The sequence below is a fragment of the Sciurus vulgaris genome, assembly GCF_902686455.1.
Source record: "Sciurus vulgaris genome assembly, chromosome: 3".
Lineage (NCBI taxonomy): Eukaryota > Metazoa > Chordata > Mammalia > Rodentia > Sciuridae > Sciurus > Sciurus vulgaris.
Window position 1 is genome coordinate 116,988,106 of NC_136463.1, and position 23,506 is coordinate 117,011,611.

At 34.7% G+C, this 23,506-nt stretch overlaps 1 protein-coding gene across 2 annotated transcripts in view; it reads right to left on the minus strand.

Moving 5' to 3' along the window:
- Window positions 1-23,506, minus strand: part of KCNH7 (potassium voltage-gated channel subfamily H member 7) — a 477,670-nt gene that overhangs the window by 106,084 nt on the left and 348,080 nt on the right. Inside the window, exons 4-6 of one of the 2 annotated variants that reach the window (XM_079131237.1) lie at window positions 19,504-19,932; window positions 14,884-14,904; window positions 6,524-6,738 (exon numbers count right to left, since the gene is read on the minus strand). In XM_079131237.1, coding sequence (XP_078987363.1) covers window positions 6,524-6,738; window positions 14,884-14,904; window positions 19,504-19,932 — 665 coding nt within the window. The remainder of the gene's footprint in view (window positions 1-6,523; window positions 6,739-14,883; window positions 14,905-19,503; window positions 19,933-23,506) is intronic. The other variant, XM_079131238.1, reaches the window with a different exon arrangement.

The window sequence follows — 23,506 nt, forward strand, 5'->3', positions numbered from 1 at the left end:
CAGGTGACCTTGGTTTGAATGCTACTTCCACAATTTACTATGTGGGACCCAAGTTGCTTCCTCTCTCTGATCTCAATTCTGTGAAATGGGAATAATAATAGTACTGAGTGTCAAGCAGATTAAAGCTGGTAATTCACTAAGCCATTTAGCACAGATCCTAGCACACAGTAAATTCTTGATTAATGTCAGTTACTATTAAATTTGCCGTAATTCTATTTTCATATGTATATACTTATGTGAATTCTAAATATTGGGGATCTATTTTATTTTAAAGTTCTACATAGATTTAATAATCATATGGTCTTTCATACGTTTGGACATTTCTTCCTTGTGACCTAAGTCTTTTTGTGATTATATTTCAAATGAATTTTCTTGAGTACTCTCCTCAAGAGAGTCATAGGAAATTTATACTTATGGACCAATAGTAAATCTCTCTTTTTTTTTTCCCATCTTCTGTTCCCTAGTTTAAAATTTCTTGATTCAACTAGACTTTCTCATGCATTTTATTTTCTGATGGTATCTATGTGACTTTTCATTAAATTCACCAGATATTATTCATAAGTAATACAGACCAACTTGTAGAACTCTTTGATCATAACTTGATCGTTGCAGGGGAATCTGAGCTACCTTTACTTTCATAATATAAAGCTATAGCATTTATTACATTAGCACTTGTAAATGTTATTATATACTGTTATACTGGTTATCCAAGTAATTTAAAATGCCTTGTGTATTAACACTACATTTTATACTTCTGTGTCTCTAGCACCTACCCAGTACATAATGTGCATTCAGTGTGTGTTTGTGTGAATGTGTGTGTGTATGTGTGTGTGTGTGATTGATGCTGTTAGTCCAAATTTTTATCTTCTTCTTTGCAATGAGCCAGTGTTCTTTTTTTTTTTTTTTTCATTCCGTAGAGTTTCCCTTCCCCCACTCCATTTTTCTGGGTTGGTTGTCAGTCAAAGTGCTACATACTTCTTCCACTATCACAAGGCCCAAATTGGTCAGAGTCCTCATTCTCTGGGAATGAAAAGGACACTGGAAGAGAGAGGCCTTTCTCACCAGATCAAGGTGAGTCTGAGAAACTTGCTCCCCTTAGGTGGGGAGTGACATCAGTACAAAAGAAAGCATGGCCAAGAGAGGAAGGAAATGTGCCCAGTTGTAGACAATGAATGCAGCCTGCCCCCAGATTTACCTCTCCACTTCTCAGTTATGTGAATACACTGCCCCTCCTCCTCTCATTTCTACCTGAGGAGATTCAAGTTGGGTTTCTGTTACTTCATTCTTTTAAAGTACTAAATAATAGAGTCTCACAGTCACTGAAAAATAAAGTTTTAGAATCCAGAGAATCATGTTAAATGCTTCCCATATGCATGCATATCCAGGGAGACTGATCTGACACAAAACTTGTCAAAGATCAGCATGAAAACAAAATGGTACATTTCATCCTAAAATTTAGCATAACATTTGGCCTGGAAATAGCCTTAGGAATAATTAAATCTTAGAAAAGTGTCAAAGTTTGGTTTTATTTTATTTAGAATGGGGGAATACAGCCTAGAATTTGATGTCAACTGACAACTACAATTGCCTGGTAAAACACTTTTCCTTTGTTCTCTGCCACTTTCTTCCCATTCATAGTTTTGTCTCCATTGCTCACTGGACAATGGTAGAAATGACCAGCCAAGTGGGGTGTGGTAGCACACACCTGTAATCCCAATGACTCAGGAGGCTGAAGCAGGAGAATCCTAAGTATAAGGCCAGCCTCAGCAACTTAGTAAGGCCCTTAATGATACACTCAGCAACTTGGTGAGACCCCCATCTCAAAATAAAAAATAAAATAAAATAAAAGGACTGGAGATGTGGCTCATTGGTTAAGTGTCCCTGGATTCAATCCCCAGTAACACCCACCCAAAAAAGCCAGCCAATTCCTTGTCTCCTTAAAATGTAGACATCTGCAAATCAACCTATATACACACACCCTCACCTAAGAATATTTTATATTTCCTCCAAATGGGTAGAGAAGGTCAGATGAAGTACAACATAAAAGGATGGTGTATCCCAGAAGTTCAGCCTGTAAGACCAGCCAATGAAAGAGGTCTGTGGACATAAAATAGCAGCAAGAACTGGAACTATACCAAGGGGAATAATTTAGAAGGCAAATTTGCTTTGGAGATTTCTGACTGCAAATTTATTTTTTGTTAACTCTATCCAATACCCTCAATGGTTCATGTTTGAATTTTTTTTTTAAATTCTATTGTGTGTCATGTATTTCGCTAGATACTAGTAATACAAACATCTCATGCCTCATCCTACAAACCCCTGCCTATGTGTGCCCCACTCCAGATTGTTATTCCAACCTTGGAAACCTCAAGTTTTAAAATTCATCCACATGTTAATATTTCTCCATTACTGCCAAGTTTACAAAGTGGGGAAAATTTCCTTTCCTAGCACCCTCTCCCCTCTGCATTTACCTGTAGCGTAATACTTCACACTACATCATAATAGCTATGTAATCTACTTGTCTCCTTCCCTCTCTTCTTTGAGGAACAGAATTGTTTTCTCACTCTGAATTTTCAACACCTAGTATTGTACATATTATTTCTTACGGGCTTATTGAGTGAATAAATTAATGCCTGAATGAATGGCTGAATGAATGAATAACAATGTGTTCCCTGCTATGAAGGAGCTCACTATAACCCACGAGGCAACTAATTGTGTAATTCAGATTCAATGTGTAATAAAGATAAGATCCAAACAGTGAGACAGAACAACATGAGCAGAGGTTAATTATTCTTTTCACTTATGCTTTTTTCTTTTGATGTCTGATCTACTGTTTGTGCACTGAGGAGTGTTTGAACTTCACATTGAATGATCAGGAACAGAAGTTTGATAACTTTTGTAGAAAGTATCACCATACGAATCTATCAAATGAAAAAAATAAATAATATTCTTCATTGACCACAGCAAATACGTTGAGAAATCCTGGCAGAGAATCTCCCTAAGTTTTGTGTATTAACAAAACTTTATTTTTAGTGATAGTGGTTAAGTGATGTTATATGAAGTGAATATGGAAATTTCAAAGAGAGTTACAATTAGGAAATTCCACAAACACCAAAATTCCACAAACACTAACCATAGGGTAGTCTTATTTTCATAGTTAAATGAAATTTCTAGAAGTTATGCTTGCAGGAGGACTTTCTCAATTCTTGATCTTTACCTCATTTACTCTGGCATGTGGAAAATTGAAAGGCTTGTTATTAAGAGCTAAGGGGGCACTAAAAATGATATAGAATGTTCTAACTTTTTTTTTTTCAGTTTCTGATTTCATCTTTATCTTGTCCCTCATCATTTTTGACCAAGACCAGAACCATATAATTATTCAACTTGCCTCCAGAATTTCCTTTCATTAACTGAATTTTCATATTGTAACAAAAAATGATCCTTTATAAAACACAATCCAATTCTAAACTTCCAACACCCTTAAAAAGCCTTTGCCTGCATTGTCCATCTCTAATTTGAGGTACTGGGAGATGAGGAGGGGTGTATTCCAAAACTTGGGGGAATTATGAGCAATTACAGGATGACTATGGAGCTTATCAGTGGGCCTCAGATCCACTCAGTGGTGAGTAGTCGTCTTAGTCTGTTTGGGCTCCTGTAATAAAATCCATCAACAGAGTAGCTAACGAACAACACAAATTTATTGTTCCCAGTTCTGAGGCTGTGGGGTCCAAGATCAAATCACTGGTAGATTTGGCATCTGGTGAAGACTTGCTACGTCGTTCATAGATGACCCTGTTTTGATTGTGCCTTACATGGCAGAAGAACCCCGGCAGTTCTTTTGCAAAGGTACTAATCCTATTCATGAGGCTCCGCCCTCATGACCTAAAGCCTCCCAATGATGCCATCTTAGAACACCATCACACCTGGGATTAGGTTTCATCATAAGAATTTGGGGGAGTGGGACACAATCATTTAGTCTACAGCAAAAGTTTAAACATTTTAAAAATATTTAAACAAATATTGTAATATTATGGAGCTAAATATAAAAGCCACAGGGATTTTAAAGATGAAGCATGATACCCTAAGAGAACATCAAGTTTTTGATGGAGGATGTTGCATTTTTACCAAGGTACTTATGTGAAAAGGCAGTAAAGAATCATGTAGAAGTCAAAGTTCCCATTCTCTTCTCTCACTGGCCCAGGAAGCTACTTGTTCTATGAAGACATGTAGATTTTTGTGTTTATATTACTTTGTTCTTATTATTTTTTCTCCATGGAATCCCTTCCTTTGGTCAATTCCCTCCCTCCCTCCCTCCCTCCCTCCCTCCCTCCCTCCCTCCCTCCCTCCCTCCCTCCCTCCCTTCCTTCCTTCCTTCCTTCCTTCCTTCCTTCCTTCCTTCCTTCCTTCCTTCCTTCCTTCCTTCCTCCTTTCTTCAGCAAATATTTGATGAACTCCACTTGCCAAGTATTCTATGGGGCCCTAAGGATACATGGAATAAGGCAACTCTTCAGAGATGCTGATGGGAATAAGGAGATTCACACAATAATAAATAAAATAGTGGCAGACATTGCTTGTTATGTACTTAGCACCATGATGAAATGTTCCACATATTATTCTACTTAAGTCTCATATCAACACTGAGAAATAAGCTTTGTCAGTCCTCCAAATTGCCTCAGTGTCACACTTGTCCCCATGGTACACCATAAGTGACTGAGCCAGAATTAGAACACATGCCTGTTTGATGCCGATTTATGCTCTTAAACATCACATACTAGCCAGTTTGATAAATAACTCTCTAGATCCAGCATAATTATCTAAGCCTACCTTGTTTTCTTCTCTGAAAATTCTCTCTTAATTAAGACACAGTTACTTCCTCCGGAGCCTGTGGTCCTATATTCTTTATTACCATGCATTTCACTGTGACTGTTTCTATATCTGTTTCCTGTTATACCAGGATGAGAAAATTCATAAACAGGTGCTTCTCTGATCCAAATGAGCATTGCTCTCCTGGCAAAGTGGATCTGCTGGGTGTGGTAAGATGGGCCTGTGGTGGACCAACTCATGAGAGTATTGCTGAGATCACAGTTGGCTGGTGCTTTGTTTGTCATACCAAGAATTCAAATGCATTTTTAAAATTAATTTGCCAACTTTTGAAATGAAAAGTTTATCTTCCTAGATTTCACATCTTCTTTAAAAGGGAAGATTTGGAAATATTCATTGGCCAAATATTGCTGGCTGGCCACAGTGGGTGGAGCTGAGAGGCAGCTCTTCTGCTTCAGAGAGCCCTGCACTCTAGAGTCCTCAGTCTACCTGCTACTACGTATGCTACTGTGCCAACTTTACTCAGGCCACTTGCAGAGTCCTGACCCCAATATTTCCAATCTTTTCTCTGTCTGTTCTGAAGTCTACAAAATAATTTTTAAGAGAAAAACAATCATGAGTAAAATTCAAAGCTATAGAAATGGTATCAATACAATGTGCTCAACAGTAGTCTATTTATTTAAACTATTTTACCTATAAGTTAAACATGCGGATATATACTAGGGATGTTCTCAATGGCACATGTTCTCATCTCGAATAAATATAGATTGCTCACATCTGTTTATAACTGCTTCATAGCCTTTTCATAGGTGTTTCAGCTTACACATAAGGTTAGGTACAAACAGCACTATAACATTTGTTGTGATCACAATAACAGAAACAATTTATTAATTCAAACTCCTCAATGCTTGTGATGTAGATTGGGGTCAAGTTTATGTATGCATTGTGGAAGCCTATACGAGGACTTACTAAACAAATACAATAGGTAACTTGTTTGTATAAAAATTGTTTACTTGACGAATTTTAGAATTGTGAATTCCTAACAATGTAAGTGCATTGTAAGCAAAAGCTTGGTACTACTTAGGTCGGTGTTTTGATATAATAAGTACAAATCATTTGCTTCTGTTCTTTGAAGCAGGACCTCTTCTAGATAGTGCCTTTTACCCTAGTTCAAGTTGCAATATTTATTAGCAAACAGTAAAACATTGTTCCTGTATAAAAGTATTGTTTTACTCCGACTTTTCATCATTTCAGACAGCTATTCCCCCAAGTCAAATGACTTAGATCTGACTGTATCTGGTAGAGTAGATCTAAAAAAGGAGGCCACAGTTAAGAGCGAATCCCAATTAGTCCTCCAAAGCTTCAAGAGACACATCCATTATATTTTTAAAAATGCTTTAATAACATGAGACTTGGCAGCAAGACAATAAATGTCCAAACATGATGAATAGCAGACTAACCACCTCTACAGCACAGAAACAATACCAGTTACTCAGTTCTGCTTGGTCTAGTAATAGATAAAAATCACTGTGTAGAGCTTCATTTATCTGTTACATTAGAGGGTCACCGACATCTCAATACAAATAGGTATAAATAAATGTCTTACCTCTGTTGATAATCACTCAAAAGGAAAAGAATATGCTTTATGGTGCAGAAAATAACCTCAAAAATAGCTGAAATTGATAGTAAAATTGCATCCTACCTGCGTAACTTTCTCTGTCACATTGTGTGTTCGATCTTTAACCTTGGGTGCAATAATAGTTTTATCTGAAGAAGGAGGGGATGTATTCTTTTTTTCAGTTTTGACATCTGAAAAATTCAGAGTGAGCTGTGGAATCTTGTTAATGGTGCTGTATTTGTTGAGGTTTGAATCCGACGTGGATCCCAGGAGGCTTGACTTGATATGATTAAAAGGCCCTAAAAAATTGGAAAGCATTTTTAAAAAAATAATATCAGAAGGTAGAGAAAAAAAAAAGAGATGGTCCTAAATGCCCTGATAATGATCCATGACCAGTGTGACCCTGATTCAATTGTGACTAAGGACAGTCAGTTGATACCTGAGAATAGACCTTAGGGTAACCTTCTGTGCATGTGGCAACATGTGAGTATGGGAGGCAAAGACGGGGTCCTGGGTGTGTACCCAGACAGCAAATAACAGCTCAAGCTGTTAACTGATTCTTTCATTAAGGCTGAAATAAAAGAAAAAACTCTATTCCCTGTTACTAGCCAAATTTTATCTTCAAAGTTTCTAATGAATTTTGTTTTATAGTCTGAAGATTGTTCAAGGATGAACTTGTCTATGGTTAAAATCATGTTGGCCTTGAAATTTATTAATGAGTTGTTTATCCCGCACAAATTTGGGTTACTACATTCTCTCTGTCACTGAGAAGCGACAAGCCAGTTGGATTTTGTACATGCATCTGCTACCTTTTTGAAATGATTCACAGACTCTGTAGAAGAGTTAAACCCAGATGAAGCTGAGAAGGTGTGTGTGTGTGTGTGTGTGTGTGTGAGAGAGAGAGAGAGAGAAAGAGAGAGAGAGAGAGAGAATGAGAATATGTGTATGTGAGCATGTGTACTCTAATGTGTACTCTATTGAAAAACCCCAGGTTTCTGTGTGGGACTATTATATCTTTTCCTTTCTTTTCTTTCCTTTTTTTCTTTCATTCAGACTTAAGACTAAGTGCTTTCTAAGACAAAAAGTAAAGTAACAATAAAAACCAAACAGGAAGAGTGCTCTGGCAACCATAATTTACAATAAAAGTGACAATAGCTAGGTAATAGAATATATGTGGGATGTTAGTTCCTGGTCGCTTCTCATGTTCTTGACAATGTGCCAAGATTCTTGGTTCCCTTGTTGAAGGTGACTAGATTGACCACCCACATCTTTTGAGACGAATCTATTGTCTGTTGCTTCTGGAGAATCAGGAAATGCTCCAAAGAGTTTCCTGGGCAATGGGTATTACTAATACCATTAATTATCTCTTAAAATTTTTATCAGGAAGAATTTTATAAAATCCTTAGCCCGCTAGTGCTTTACAGTATCTTATTGCCTCAGAGAGTGGTTAAAACATAAAAATGTCAAGGATGAATTCCCTAGTGGATGTATTTGGCTTTATGTTTTCATTTCTCCTGTTCAGAATTAATATACACATTTTGAGAATTAAGACATATTTTAAGCACCAATAAAGAAACACTTTAAAATTAGACAAATAGATTTTATATTTTTGATTCCAATAATCAATCAACTCATGTCAAATATAAGGTTAAGGAAAGAATACCCATCAGTACATTCATGTTACTATGGGGAAAAAAAAACAAAAACAAAAACAAAATAAACTACCTTTGTTTATAAAAGTTTATACTTATTTATTGTTATAAAAGTTTGAGGTAAAATTTTTAAAGTTTCCTGTATTTGACAAATATTGTATTTCTTGAGCTGCATCTCTGTTCACTTTCTGTGTCTCCCATGAAAAAATTCAAGTCCATTTAGGTAAAAAATGTCATTGAGCTCTCTGGGCATTTATTGCCTCAATTGTGCTGATTTGTACACAGATACTCTCACTCCTATTTATCACAGAAGGATAGCAATGTATCACAAACTAGCACCAGATTGGTTCAACTTTAGATAGGTCTCTCCAGGGTCTTGTAGAAGCCTCCACCCCACACACTCATATTTTATTGTAATATATTCCAGATAGTGCTTTCCTATTGGGAGAATTTTATGGCTACATTCTAGATACATCTTAACTTTAAAATTTGAAAAATAAACCAGAACTTCACACTTCTTAAACACTGTCTTTTTTCCAATTCTAATGCCATGTTTTCCCTTTTTAAGTAACTTCATTGTGCGCAGGGATACAGACAAGGGACTAGAGATGGTGGTGCTCAGGGATACAGCTGAATTTTATTAAAATCCTTAAATTCATCTTTCAATTTTCTTTCTACCCAGTCTTTATTATGTTGAATATTTGTACCAAATTGTCTTCAGAGCTTTTTTGGGTAAAGCAGAGACCATCTACAATGATAATAAGCAGAAAGACACCATTAGTGTACTTTGATTGTCCCGTGACCACTTCCAATAAACTTCTCTGAACTGATTATACTCCTAACCAAATGGTCTCAACTGTAGCAGTCCTTCACCCAAAGGGGCATCTGTGAGGGCATTTTTGATTCCATAATGATGGAACAATTGGAATATCATAATTTTCTCACCTTGTAAAAATTGCCCCATATGTCCCAAGGGACATTCATGTTGATTAAAATCTGTTTATAATGAACTGACACTCAAATCCATTTCATCAAAACACCACAATGCACTTTTAATTTTAATATTAAAATTTCCAGAGCTACAACTAACAAGAAGAGAAAACATTATACATCATTCTGCTATTAACTTTATTAAAAGTTGTTGGTTATTTTGGAAAGTTATGCTAGTGTTACATTGTGTGTGCCATTTGGGAGACCAATACAAAATTTCTTAGTTCAGGTTACAGTCTGTGTTTAGCTGATATGTAAAAACATGTAAACTAAGAGATTTGAGTCTTCTTTTGTCAGTGTTGGAATCAAATATTACATTTTCCGACAATTATGAAAATCACGCTAAAACAATGAACAAAATTTCTTACAAAAATATTGTGCATTATTACCTCTCTCTATATGTGTGAAACAATGTGTGATGGTTTTGTTCTGCTAAAAAATAAGCACTTATTCACTTGTCCTGGAGTTACCTGTTGGTTTTCAGTTTCATTCTAATAACTCCCTAAAGATCTGACACAACTACTTTATAATGACTGAAAGCTCATGTCTTTTTGCAGTCCATCTTCTGTTTCTCATTATTAATAAAGAATATAATTTGCAAGATTTTTAAAATATGAAGATAAATACATTCCCTAACATCTAGTGGTATTTCTTTATTTGTAAAATTTTTTCATTATTGCATTTTATTGAATACAGAATCATTTTGACATTATGCTTAGAAGTAAGGGCCAGCTCTCTTGTTGAGAATGTCATACTTCATAATTTCTCCCATTTGTCTTGGCATATTTTTATTTTCACTATTACCTACTTATGAAATTTATATGTAAGTCTAACATTATCATTGACTCCATTAACTGCTTTTATTTTGCTATCCACCTATATTCCTGCTCTACCATTTTATCCAGTAATTAAGCAGAATATCTTCTTACATACTTAATGCTATTAAAGGAATTTTAATGTGTATGATTATTGTACTATATGTATTTGAACACTAGCATATTGAAATAAATATAATTTGATTTCAAACTGCCTTCCTCCTATTTCTCCTTTCTATTACAGTTATGGAAACATGTTGATCTTTCAGAAATGGTTAAATCTTCTCTGAATTTCATTTCAAGACAGTAAAATGAGGATAACAAAACATTTGGTGGAATAAGGAGACATCAGTTCTGATACAGTTGAGAAACTCTGATATAAGGTTGTATTCAGAATTTGCAACTCCATAGCAATCACTATTTTAGCTTCTCTTATTCACTGGTTCAAAATGTTCTAAGTGGTTATTCTGTTTTACTTTAAGCTCTTAGAGAGTTAATGTAGATTTTCTTTTAAATTGATAAATGTAAGGAATTCAGCATATACTTAGAATAACATATGCATGCTTCTTAGATAAGGCATTTACAATTTATTTCATCCTATATAACAAAAAATCATTATGTTTCATTCTACTGCTTTTGAATCAGATGCTTAAATGTAGAACTATTTTAGAGTCTGCAGGATGAATAGTATTGGCTTCGATTCTGGTAGAATCCATCTAAATTCCAATGAAAAAACATTTCCAACACTTATGGTAGGAATTAACAATATCTTTATTTCACCAGTCCTACATCTAAGCTGATAGAACAATAGTCCAAAAGGGCATAAGAATCAAGGACTAAAAATCAGAATACAAAGTTTCCTACCTCCTAGGTCTACATTCAGAGAGGCCATGGTTGAGGATTTAAAGGTGAAAAGCAGCCTCACTGAGTGAACAGATGGGATTTGGGATGCTAATGAAAGAAAGGAGAATAGCCTGAAAAACAAAGTCAATGAATTAAAGAAAACAAATGGCCAGAAATAGAGGGGAATCATAGGTTTAATCTAAAGAAATATGAATTCAGAAGTGCACAGGTGGACTTCATGTTCTTCATGGGGCATCTGCAAGATGGATGGCCACAGTTACCTTTTCAGTATATTAGGATAAGATGGAAAATAGGTGACCAAGTAGTGGGTCAAGTTTTAATAAGTTACAAATATGTCTGATTAAATATAAAGTAGAACAGTTTCCAGCAGCAACAAAATACCTACACTCTGAGAGCAATCTAGGGGTTAAATCAACAGCTGAGAAGAATTTTAGATTAAAAATATATCAAGTTTACCTGAGGAAGCTGTTTAAATTTATCATGAGTTATGAAATGCTGAAGGGGAATATATTATTTTTTAGGTAATGCTAGAAATATAGCTAAGAACATGTTTCTATACATATTTTTAGATATAAATTATGTATATTAATGCATACTATAGATAAGGCTATTTTAAAATATTATGTATACATGTATATATATATATATATATATATATATATATATTTAAAACATTGTCATTGAGGGCCAAATAGGAAACCAAAAGGATTAATTTTTTAAAATTTATTTTTTAAAAGCAGTCTTGCTATGTTGCCTAGTCTTACATTCCTGACTAGATGGGACTACAGGTGTTCATCACTATACCCAGTTTAAACTTGTTTTTAAATCAACAAGTCTTTGTACAATATTTCTTAGGACATTGAGTTTATTTGGCTAAAGGTTGATAAAACTCAAACTGGCTGAAGTGCCTCAACATTAAAGAAAGTGCAAACATAGCATTTAGTAATTAAGCTTTATAGAAGAACACTGCTGATAGGCATAAGGCAACACGTTTAAAACTTAGATGAATAAGAAATATTTATTGGATGTTAAAAATTTCTGTTCCACTGCCTGACATAATTCACAAAAGAAAACTGTCATCACCAGTTATCAAATTCTTAGAAGTTCCCAAGATTCTGGGTTATTTGCAAATGTAGCTTCTGAGGAACAAGTTGCATTAGATCAATTTCTTTTCTTTATGAGTCTGATGGGTTTCATGGCTAGAATGGAGGTAAAAGCAGTAACAAATCTTGAGAGTAGTTTTGTTTCTGTCTTGACAGATTCATAGACAAGTTGGAAACTGAAAATACCAATGTTAGAAAAATGCAGGGTTACCTGAGATATAAGGAGGTACAAGAAATGGAGGGACAAAATTTTATCAATGACATTGACTAAGTATGGGTGGAATAAATTTCTTATTGATGATTAGGAAAAAAAGAACTGGTATAGAAACCACTCAGCTTGAGGAGAAATCAGTTTATGAGTGATTAAGTTAAAATTTGGCACCCCTCATATATTAGAGAAATAGTTAAAAATATAATACATGCATTTACATATATGGGTTATGCAATTTATTTGAAGTAGCTTTTCTACTTTGTGATAATGAACTATACTATCTAAAAAGAACTCTGAAGTGTATTTTTAAGAAGTCAGACAGAGTGCTAAGGGAATTTATTAAAGGAAACAGGTCTTAAGGAAGAAGTTTAAATGGAAATTATTTAGTTTTAGAAAAAAAGAGTGAAAACCAATTTTTAATCTTTATAGCGTGGTATTGTGTTGACTAGTAGTAGCTGGGGAGTATCTCTGTTCACTGGAGATAGATTAAGAGAAAAAAAAGTACACTTCAAGGAAGAAGAATTTAGTCTATCTTTTTGTGCAATAGGAGCTAAAGCAGACATCCCAAGAAAGTTAAAGAATGGTTTCCTCTGGAGATAAAGACACCCATACCATTTGTGCAGAGTAATTTATTCATCTAAAGGTAATAAACAAGACAAACTTAAAGATCTTCCAAATGCACTTCTAAATTATTTATTTTATCTTGAAAAGAAATAATCTTTGGTTGAATTAGCTATTAAAATCATTAATCATCATTGTGCATTTTGTACACAAAGCAGCATGGATCTGTGTGTCCTCTTTTTTAATTTTTATTTAAATCTGGCTTAGAAGCAAAGCCAAATTTTTTTTTAAAACGTACTTAGTACATTATCTTATATCTAATTAGTTAGTATATTAATTGTTCTTGAAAATCTTGAAAGGACAGACATACCTAACCTTTATTTAGTAGTTTTCTAAACAAGAGCATGAATAAAACAATAAAAACTTTGGAGTATATATTTACATTTAAACTTTATTAAGCTTTCTTCAACTATGGGGTTTAAATTTATAAATATGAGTTTGTTAAAACTTCCTCCAAAGATTTGGAGATTCTTAATCACAGATTGACTTTGAGGATTCTACTACATATTTTAAATTGTGTAATTGATGTGGCCACCTGAAATTTATGTTTAAAAAAAAGAACATTTTTATTTAGATTATGGTTATTACAAAAGAGAGGAGTGTTTGAGGATAAAGGGTTGATTAAATGAGTAGGGGGTGTAGTCAGAGGTAGACTGCTAACCCAGTATGGCAAGGCCCTACATTCCATCCCCCATGCTGCAAGGAAAAAATAAAAAGTATGGATCAAATGGATTAGTAAATGAAACTATAATAAAATGACTCTAGTTTGACAATTAGGTTAAATATTAGTTTGGAAGGTAAGCTAGCCTAATATTCTATAGTAGGTTCATTTCTTACTGTATTTTTAAATATCAATGGAAAATTATTGTTACTAACTTATTGCTAATCACTAAATATTAAGCCAGTCATACTTCATACAAGCAAGTTGGCAAGAGCAGTCTGTATCCTCTTTCTTGAGGTTACATTCTGAATGATGTCAACCAAAACCACCACCTATAGCTGACACTAATTGGCTTCCTTTTAAAGAAATCACAGTGGACAGTCCAAGGACAGAAGAATCAAGTAAATAAAATCCCATCCCACTATTGGAGTTCACCTGCATAGACGCTTGTTGAAGTACTTATAAAATAATATTTGAAGGTAGGGACAAAGTTTACCATAATTTTCCTTACTTTCAAATCATCCTGATCTACTGACTAGAAAACATCTTTGGTCTATAGTGCTATTAAGTCATAATCATCACCAACTCTGAATTTATTAGCAAAACAATTGAGAAATCAATATGCACAACTGCACAGTGGTCAGAGTATCAGTGACATACAGAAGAAGCCAAAACAGGGAATTCCAGGTTATGACGGTCACTGGTGGAGACGTGTTCATGCAACACACATGCACAAAATGAGTCACTGTCACCATTTGCACACCCACAGCAGCATGCATGGCCTAGGTTAAAAGACTAAGCCAGAAGAGTTTTCAATTTGATGAGAATATTATGATTATCATGTTTTTTTTGATCTTTGTATCTATTGCCATATAGGAGAAAACAGAAGTGAATTTCAAATTTTTAGCCAAATTCAAAATTATCCAGAGTGTTGCCCAATTAGAGATTACTGAATGGTGGCTGTAGGTCATGCTAGTGATTTCAGACTAATATAGTACACAATTAAAATGATTAAAATAGAAAATGATTCTCATGCATGTACAGTATACTACTACAGTAAGCTTAAAACCATACCCCCTGCCATCCAGGAACGTGAAACTAGTTTTAAGGAAACAAAAGAGGAACAAGTGAAGTGATGCTGTCATATAGCGCTTTGTTCATTTTATTTAATCCTGTACTAAATTTTTTTCTCCCTGAAATAGGCTTATGTGCTTCTTTTATACTGGAATATATTTAGCTTGATATTTGTTTATTTCCAAATGATCAAAATATTTATGAAGAGTTCATTGTCAACCTAGGGTTACACTTGTTGCAGAAAAAAAGGCATTCATAATCACTTTGATGACAAAGCTGAGAAAGTAACAATGTCTCCAGCAAATCAAGCCGTGATGTCTCCACCAGGCACCTGGGCTAGCTAAGGGCAGCATGAAGATGTGGCACTGAACAGGGCATACAGCAGGCAAGTTGACATGCCAAATAGAGGGGCGATTTAAGCATCAGATGGTGAGACTCGGGTGCGTACGTTACCTTTGACATTGCGACCATTGTCTGTTTTAAGCATATAAGGACACAAAAAAGAGAGAGATATAAAAAGAAGACTAAAATTATGTTATATACACTGGATAACCTTTGTAAAAATGATCAGAGAAAACAAGAGGTAAGAATTGAAAATGTATCATTAATTGAAATTAACATTGCCTACTATTCAATCATATACCAAAACTCTTTGCCTTAATAGACAGTCTGCTGAAATACATGAAATATTTATCTGAATTTAAATGGATTCCAAGGTATGTATTTTACAATTGTGACAGTTTGGGGAACCACAGCTAACTGAAGTTGTGACAACTTTCAATGTTGTCAAAAGCCAGTTTGGTTTTCTTCCACCAATACTTACAATATATTCAGAGAAAGATCACACAATATTGTGCATATTAATTAATTTTTTCCTATACTAAACCCAGTATGTTGATAAGTAAAAATGTTTCTAAGATAACATAATACATAACTTTTATTTTAATCATAATTATATTAACTCTCTACTCCCCAATGTTCTCCAATGTGTGTTTTGAAAATAGCAAATATATCTAAAAGAGTCATTTTTAGGCAAAATATAATAGAAAAAAATCAGTAAAAGATTTGTCTGGGTAAAGGGAATATGTATGTTTTTTATTTGTATTGTCATAATGCAAGGTAGTATCTAGAATATTCAGAAAATTTGTTTAGGGTGGGCTGTATTAAAATCTTATGACCATTTTCAGATTTACGTTCAAATTTGAAAGTTAAATGCTACATATTCACTGTTTACAAAATATGTATTATGAGCTTTGAAATACTATAGTTTAAAAAAAATGAAGTCCTATCAAACTATTTAATTATATCCAAGAATTGACATCCATACTATCATTGTGCACATTTAAAAAGTTTTCTTTTTTCTCATTTTTTTTTTTTTTTTTTTTTTTGTGGTGGGGTTACTGAGATTGAACTCAAGGATACTTTAAGCTACATCCTCAGACCTTTTAATTTTTTTATTTTAAGACAGGGTCTCGATAAGTTGCTGAGATTGATCTTGAACTTGTGATCCTCCTACCTCAGGCTTCCCAGTTGCTTTGAGTCACTTTGCCTGGCCAACTGTGCACATTTAAAATCTTGAGATATATCATAATTGTGTCAAATCTTACATTTAAAGTAGTTTCAATAGTATGGCATTCTGATTTCTGGAGTAGACATTACTTTTAACAGAGATATACAAATAAAATGTTGCCATTAAGGACAACTCTGTTCCCTCTTTGAGGGAGTCATGAAAAGTGAATAGGGAGATTGGAAGAAATAACTCGATGACAAGAAGTAACTCCATCAGAAGATGGGTAAAAAATAAAAACCAAGACTAAAGTAACAACAGACTTCATGCAATTAAAAATCATGACTATACTCACCACACCTAGAAATTACCATTAGAAATTTCAAATTCCAAGAAAGCAAACAAAATTTAGATTATATTGTTAATGCAGCATTGGCATTCCAAAACAAAGAGATCTCTGGACTGGCACTGAGATCTGTTTGTTATTCTTCCATGGCAATGTAAGTGCAGAAATTAGAATAGTTAGTGTCTTTTCTAGCAGTTCAGCAGACTAATTTCATGTCTGTTCAATCTAATTATAAAACAAGATATATTTTGTATAAGTATTTTTATAATTTTTTCTAGTAGTACTTTTTTATTGAATTTTTAAATGTATTTCTTTGTGATGTATTAGAGAAAAATATTCTGGTCCTTCACCATTGATGTTTGAGAGACTCAGTTTCAAGGCATTTGATAAACAAAAGAATTATGGAAAATATTATACACTAGTATATTTGCAAAGTATTTAAAGTTCTATTAAAATAGCCTATAGGGATGGGATTTTTCTCTGAATGAGAATAACTGACAAGGTCTGGTTCATGTTGGACTTAACTTGCTAACCAGTTTCATGGATTCATAAAACTAAAATCAATTTTAAAGTTTTTCCATCTACCCTTTTCAATGTCTCAGTTTCTAAAATACAAAAAAAAAAAAAAATGATGTAGATTTAGCAACTGTGGTTTCTTCTATGCCCATCAGTGGTTTTGTAGCTAAAATTTCTCTAACGCTGAAGTACAAAGTACCCTCTAAATTTATCGATCTATAGTCACACGTTGACTATAGCATCTGCAAGAAAGTGATACATTTTCTGAAAATAGCCTAGCTTGGGTGGGGGAGGAAAATTGAGAATGATCATAATACCAAGCATCCATTCATAGTACTTGTACCGAGAAAGGCAAAAATATAATATCATCCTTTCCTAAAACTATGCCAGCTACTGTGTACCAAATACAGACCGCATAAAATGGAAACAATAAAATTGGTATGAAATCCCATCTAAGCTACAGAGAACCACTGTCAAAACACAGGTGAAATCTGTAGGATGATTACGTATCAGTTTAATTTTCAAATTTCTTATTTTTTCGAATGCTTCCTCCTATAAGTTGGTTCTTTCCAGAGAATCCCTGGAAGGTCAATCTCTGAAAATGTATGATTGCTAAAGACAGTTAAACTAGCTTGACTAATTAAAAATTTATTGGTAATTTGAATTGTTATATGGAATTTATGATTGTTGTTCAGCCATAAGTTCCTTTGTTCAAGGATAAAATTATAGAGATTTCATTCTGTTAGGAAATATTGAGCTCAACATTACTAGAAGGTGTAGTTCCTTAGATGATTATCCACATTGGGAGCAGTGTTTGATTTTATTTTCCTTTTGACCTTCTTTGTAAAACAGATTAAAAAGAATATACTAATTGCTTTTCTGAAGTATATATTTTTTCAAATCTGTCTTATAGCAAACTGCTATTTCTGTTTCTGAGATATCGATTTATCTCTTTGAATTCTTTCCTGACAACTCATTTTCTTTCAACTCTTCTACCTTTTGTACTTCACTGTGCCCTTTAGATAAAGATCCACCACATGATTCAATCCTAAGACTGGTTTAAATTTAGAGTTTTGGCAAGCAGCTAACTCATTATTTCCTGATGGGTGTGATTTTCAAACATAATTCACCAGCATGGTCCTCTGAATATCAAACAAACAGTTATTGAACACCTGTCATGAGGTAGACAATTGCGTGGCTACTAAGAGTGCAGAGCTAAATACCCCAAGCTCCTACTCCAGGGCAGTTCATAGCAACACAATCCTTTATTTGTGTGTCTAACAATGATGGCAGGTATATAATACATAATGAATACAGAATGTAATAAATATTATAATATATGTAAATATTGCTTTGAACACTCAGCTGTGAAGTCATTGAATGCTTCTGGTTTGCGGAGGGGAAGTGGATGCCTGCTGCTGAGTAGGGCTGTGAGGGGCAAAGTAGGCAAGAGCATTTCAGGCAGAGAAAAGTAATAAGGGAGGAAAATTTGTTATGTGTTTTGGGAACTGGCAAATGATCTTGGTGCCAGCTTAGAATAGAGTAGACAGTAGGTGAGGCCGTCTGCCGGGGCTAAAACTGTGGCTTGAACATTTTGTAAAGTGCCTAGGCACTCCATTCTAAGAAGCCTCTTGATCAGATTTCAGCTTTACTGAGACAACTGGCAAATAGCATGGTGATAAGGGAATGTGAATCAATGAAAATCAGAAAAAGGACATCAGCTTCTCCAGAACAATAGCTGGGAGAGTCATAAAAGTGGGACTGATGCATGCAGGAATCTTAGACTCCTGGGGAGAGTTCAGTAACTCCCTCAGGGAGCAGGAGAGAGGGAGGAAAACACGGCATGGATTTGATTGTGGACTCAGCAGACAGGCAATGCTGGGTTTGAAGCCAGACTCTGACACTAATTCTGTAATCTTGGGCTAGCTCTCTATTTAAGACATCTAAGCCTTGTTTGCTTATCTATACGATAGGGCTTAAAACTATTTCCTAATTTACAGTGTTGTTAGAATTAAGTGAGAATTAATGTGTGCTAGTACTTTTATGGTGTCAGGCATAGAAAACACTCAACTAATGTTATCCATGCTAACCACAACTTGTTTCTGTGGTTGCTTTTCAAGCATCTCTACTTTCACCTGTGGGTGATATAAGACTGAACACAAAAAGCCAGGGAGAAGTTCATCAATTTTGACTGCTTTTCATGTTCTTCGTGAGTAGGTTTTGCCCCCTAATTTTTCTCCTTTCTCCTACTTTCCCCTCATCTCCATCATCACATTTCGTAGTCCTCCCTTTGGAAAGAGTTGGCCAGTAACATGGCCCTGTGAGTGCACAGGACTCTTCCTTCCCAGGGCATGATCCTTTGCTAAAAGTGGCAAAATTAATTATGCTTGAACTGATAGTGTTCATCATCTAAGCATGCTTTATACTAAACATTAATTAATTAATACTCCATGAAGTAGGCAGATAATGGTTATCATACTATTTCAGAAACATTGATAAAGAGCCAGAAGAAACCAAAATATTCACTGGAGTTCAAAAAGGAAGTGGGAAACAACCCTAGACATTAGACCTACATGTTTAATAGCCTTTAATCACATTTCTTCTTCCAAGGCAGAGGTTTAATGTTGAAATTTAAAATAAACACGAAATAACCTTTCACTATTCATTAATATATTTCCATGTTTAAAAAAAAAATCAGACATACCTTCACTGGCATGTCGGTCTCTAAATATGTTCTTGGGGTGGACACTGAATCCTTCTATGTCGTGAACTGAAGATGCCCTCCGTATGCTACAGAGGCTTTCTCTTGATCTGGAGTGGGTCAGTTGGGAACTTGACTGCAGCATGTCAGGGTAGAGTCTGTCCCATTGCCTTTTGGGAGAGGAATGATCAAGAGGTCCAGATATATTCACCAAGGGAGAACATTTGCTGGGCTGTATCAAGGCTTTTGTATCATCTGCTTCAGAGGGACTGCAGCTTTCTTTTGTAGGAGACTTAAAGTGCTTCATGGCTACTGAATCATCACTGTGTTTAGATGAATCAATTACTACCACGTCAGGATCTTCTTGTGGTAAGGATTGCTTTCTGTAAGTGAGAACTCTCAGAGCAGGGAACTTGAACCCAAAAAGTTTCCCTACAAAGGGAGACAAGAAAGAGCATTATTATAAGAAAATGAATATACCTTTAAACAAAAACAAACAGTGTTGACTCATATTTAAACACCATGTAAGAAGAAAGAATTATTAATCAATACTTCATTAGGTCAGCTATAGTTGGAATAAGGGATATTGTTAGAAAACTTCTCTGAAAATGATGAATTATCAAACAGGTCGTAAAGAAAACAGTAAAATGTGTTTATCATGTTTCTGATGATAATATAAACTCCAGTGATATAAAAGCATTATTTAGATGATAGGAGACTTTTTCAGTTGTAATAAATGAAAAACATGTTGTTATGGTTTAGATATAAGGTGTCCCCCAAGGGCTTAAGTGTGAAACAATGCAAGAAGGTTTAGGGTAAAATGAGTGGATTCAGAGCCTTAACCTAGTTAGGAAGTTAATCCCCTGATAAGGATTCGTTGGGTGGTAACTGTAGGCAGTTAGGGTGTGCCTGAAGGAAGTAGTCCCTTGGGCAGGGTGGGGGGTGGAAGGGACTGCCTTTGCTGTCTATATTTTGTCCCTGTTCAGCAGAGCTCTATCTCTGCTTCCTGGTGCCATGCCACCAGATGCTTTCCTCCACCACACACTTCCGCCATGATGTCCTGCCACAACTCAGGACCAGAGAAATGGAGTCAGCCATGTATGGACTGAGACCTCTGAAATCATGATCCCCAAAATAAACTTTTTGCTCCTCTAAAATTGTTCTTGTCAGGTCATTTGCTCATAGCAATGAAAAAGCTTACTAAAACACATGTATTCATTGTACATTCCCAGCTCAGATAGGAAAGGAAAGAGGAGGACATCATATGAGAAGGAACAGGTACGGGGATGAGTACATTGTATGTTTGGGGGTTACTGAATGGGAGATGTAGGGAAGGAAAGACAGGGTGAGGAGTCTATCTGACATGTCTTGAAGGCTTATGTTGAGTAGTATTTTAGGTTGATTTGGGTGGTAAAGGGGGTCATCCATGCTACAGAGTTTCCACATTCCATTTTGAATTCTGGAAAGTCATTTGTTTTCCAAAAGAGATGTACTTAAATAATAAAAATGTTGTTTCTGCTTTTTTTTTTTTTTTTTTTTTTTTTTTTGCTGATAATCCTAAAACTTAAGAGTATGGCATGAAATGTTCAACATATCTAATCTAAGAATGGAATATAGAGAAAAGCAACAAAATATTGACATTAAAGGATGGATCTCGAAAAGATTTAAAAATTAGTTCATAAATATATAACAATAAAGTATTCAACAATGAAATGTTATCTTAATAAAGGCATAATAAAGATTGCAAATTTAAACAAGAGGATATCATTTTTTCCCCAACCTTCAGTTTAGCAGTAAATGAAAAACAAATGAGCATAACATCTAGTGCTGGTGATCATTCTGATTCTTTGCTGGTGGGACTGCAGGTTCCTTCAAACTCTTTGGAGAGTCATCTGACAATATCTATTAAGGTGAAAAAATTTCATCTTTTTCATCTCAACAACTCATATGTAGCATATTACAAAGGCATAAAAACTAGAAACCATCTGAAATCCATTATGAGAATGTGTGAATAAATTGTAGATTTTTTTATGCTTAGGAATCTTGTGATTTTTTAAAAAACATATGTATACACACATTATATATATATACATTATACATATGCACGTATGTGTATATATATATATACACACACACATTTTGATTAAAAAGTTGTTCAAATATAGTGTTAAGTTAAAAAGCAAGTTTTGAACCAGTGTTGTTTATGATATTATTATTAATAAACATAAATACAATAAAAGCCTATAATTGCTCTTATAAGTTGCATGGCAGCAGAGAAAGATGCTGAAGAACACACTCCAAACTTTTTTTGTTGATTAGCTCAGTGGATGAATTTGGAAATAGGTTATAATGTATTGCATTCTTCTTTATATATCTTTACTGTTCATTGTAACAATCAAACATTCTGCTATAAATTACAAAAATACCAAAAAAATAAAACTTCCACCCCTGAAAGAAACAAAAGATAAAAGAAAGCATCCAAACAATAATTTGTAATCCAAATCTTCTCTAAAAATTGTTTGTAAAAAACTAATAATAAATAAAGTTTGTAGTTTTGTCAAGAAAGTATTCTGAGTCTACATCACCCTATGGATTGGTAATTATATATGGCCTTTCCAGTCAGTCAGTTTATATCTTTGGACTATAGTATTTTCCACCTTCACACATTCTAAAAATGTCATGGCACCATTTTTTAATAATTTACTGTGAACTTTTCAGTGCATTGGAGGTAGTTTTAAAACATGGAAAAACACTTAGGAAAACTCATGAAATTTTCTACACTTTGAATAAGTTATTTCAGTGGATGGTCTTACCTACACATGTATTTTCAGTTCTCTTTAATCCAATAACCCACAAATTTGTATCTCTAGGCCAGCCTGAACTATGAGTTCCTGACTTATATATCTAATGCTGTCACTAACATTTCTAATTAGAAGTTATTAAAACATCTCAAAATCTATTTTTTTTTTTTTTTTTTTTTTTTGCGGTGCTGGGGATCGAACCCAGGGCCTCATGCTTGCAAGGCAAGCACTGTACAGACTGAGCTATCTCCCCAGCTCTCAAAATCTTATAACAAATTCTGATCTCATAATCCATCCCTCTAAGCCTAGCCTTTTTTCAGTGAATGGCATTACAATTACAGCTGGATATGGCTGAGACTTGATGGTCATTCTGGAAACTGTTATCTCACATTCCCAAACCTTATTTCCAGTTGTATCAATTCCCTAATTGTGTTCATTGTTCACCTTCTGAATATCTTTTTACTGTTTTCATTTTTCTTACCTCTACGACTCTTCCTTGGATCTAAGCTACTATAATGGTTCACCTGATTTCTTGTCGTAGGGTACTAATCCACTTTGAACATGTTCATATTCACCATTACCATCCATCCCTAAAATAATACTTTATGCCTTTTTAAAACTTCACATCTGACCATGTACACTATTGCCTAATCCTCACTCCCCCCTAACTTCTTGCTTTGGAAATGAAGACAAAATTTCTCCATCCTAAAGCTTTACCTTTCCTCTTTACTGTCTGGAATCCATTCATGAGGACTTTTTGATTCCTCTGGAGGCTTGTGCTTCTATCAGCCTCCAGGTTTCCTTCTGTTTGGGCTTTTGCCCCAGAGTTATTTCCTTAAGGAAGTTTTTCCTTTTTGCTGAACCAGCTTAACACCACTTCATATTTTTCACCATAGATAACAATTACACATTTGCTGATTGTCCAATAAATGGAGTGGAGGCCTCCTCAGGGAAGGGCACTTATCTGTTTTGCTCACCATTGGGTCTAGTTCTGATAGACAATCTGATTATGGTATGATGGATGGATTTCCATAGATGTACTTAACCTAACTGAGAATATGCTCAATTTTGACTACAGAAAACTATAATATTTAGTTTCTCTGGCCCTCCTAATTAAACACTCTTAACCTCCTAGAACTGTATTGACCACATTAACTAAAATGAGTATAACTTCACAGTTTATGGGAAGGGCGAACTCAATGTCA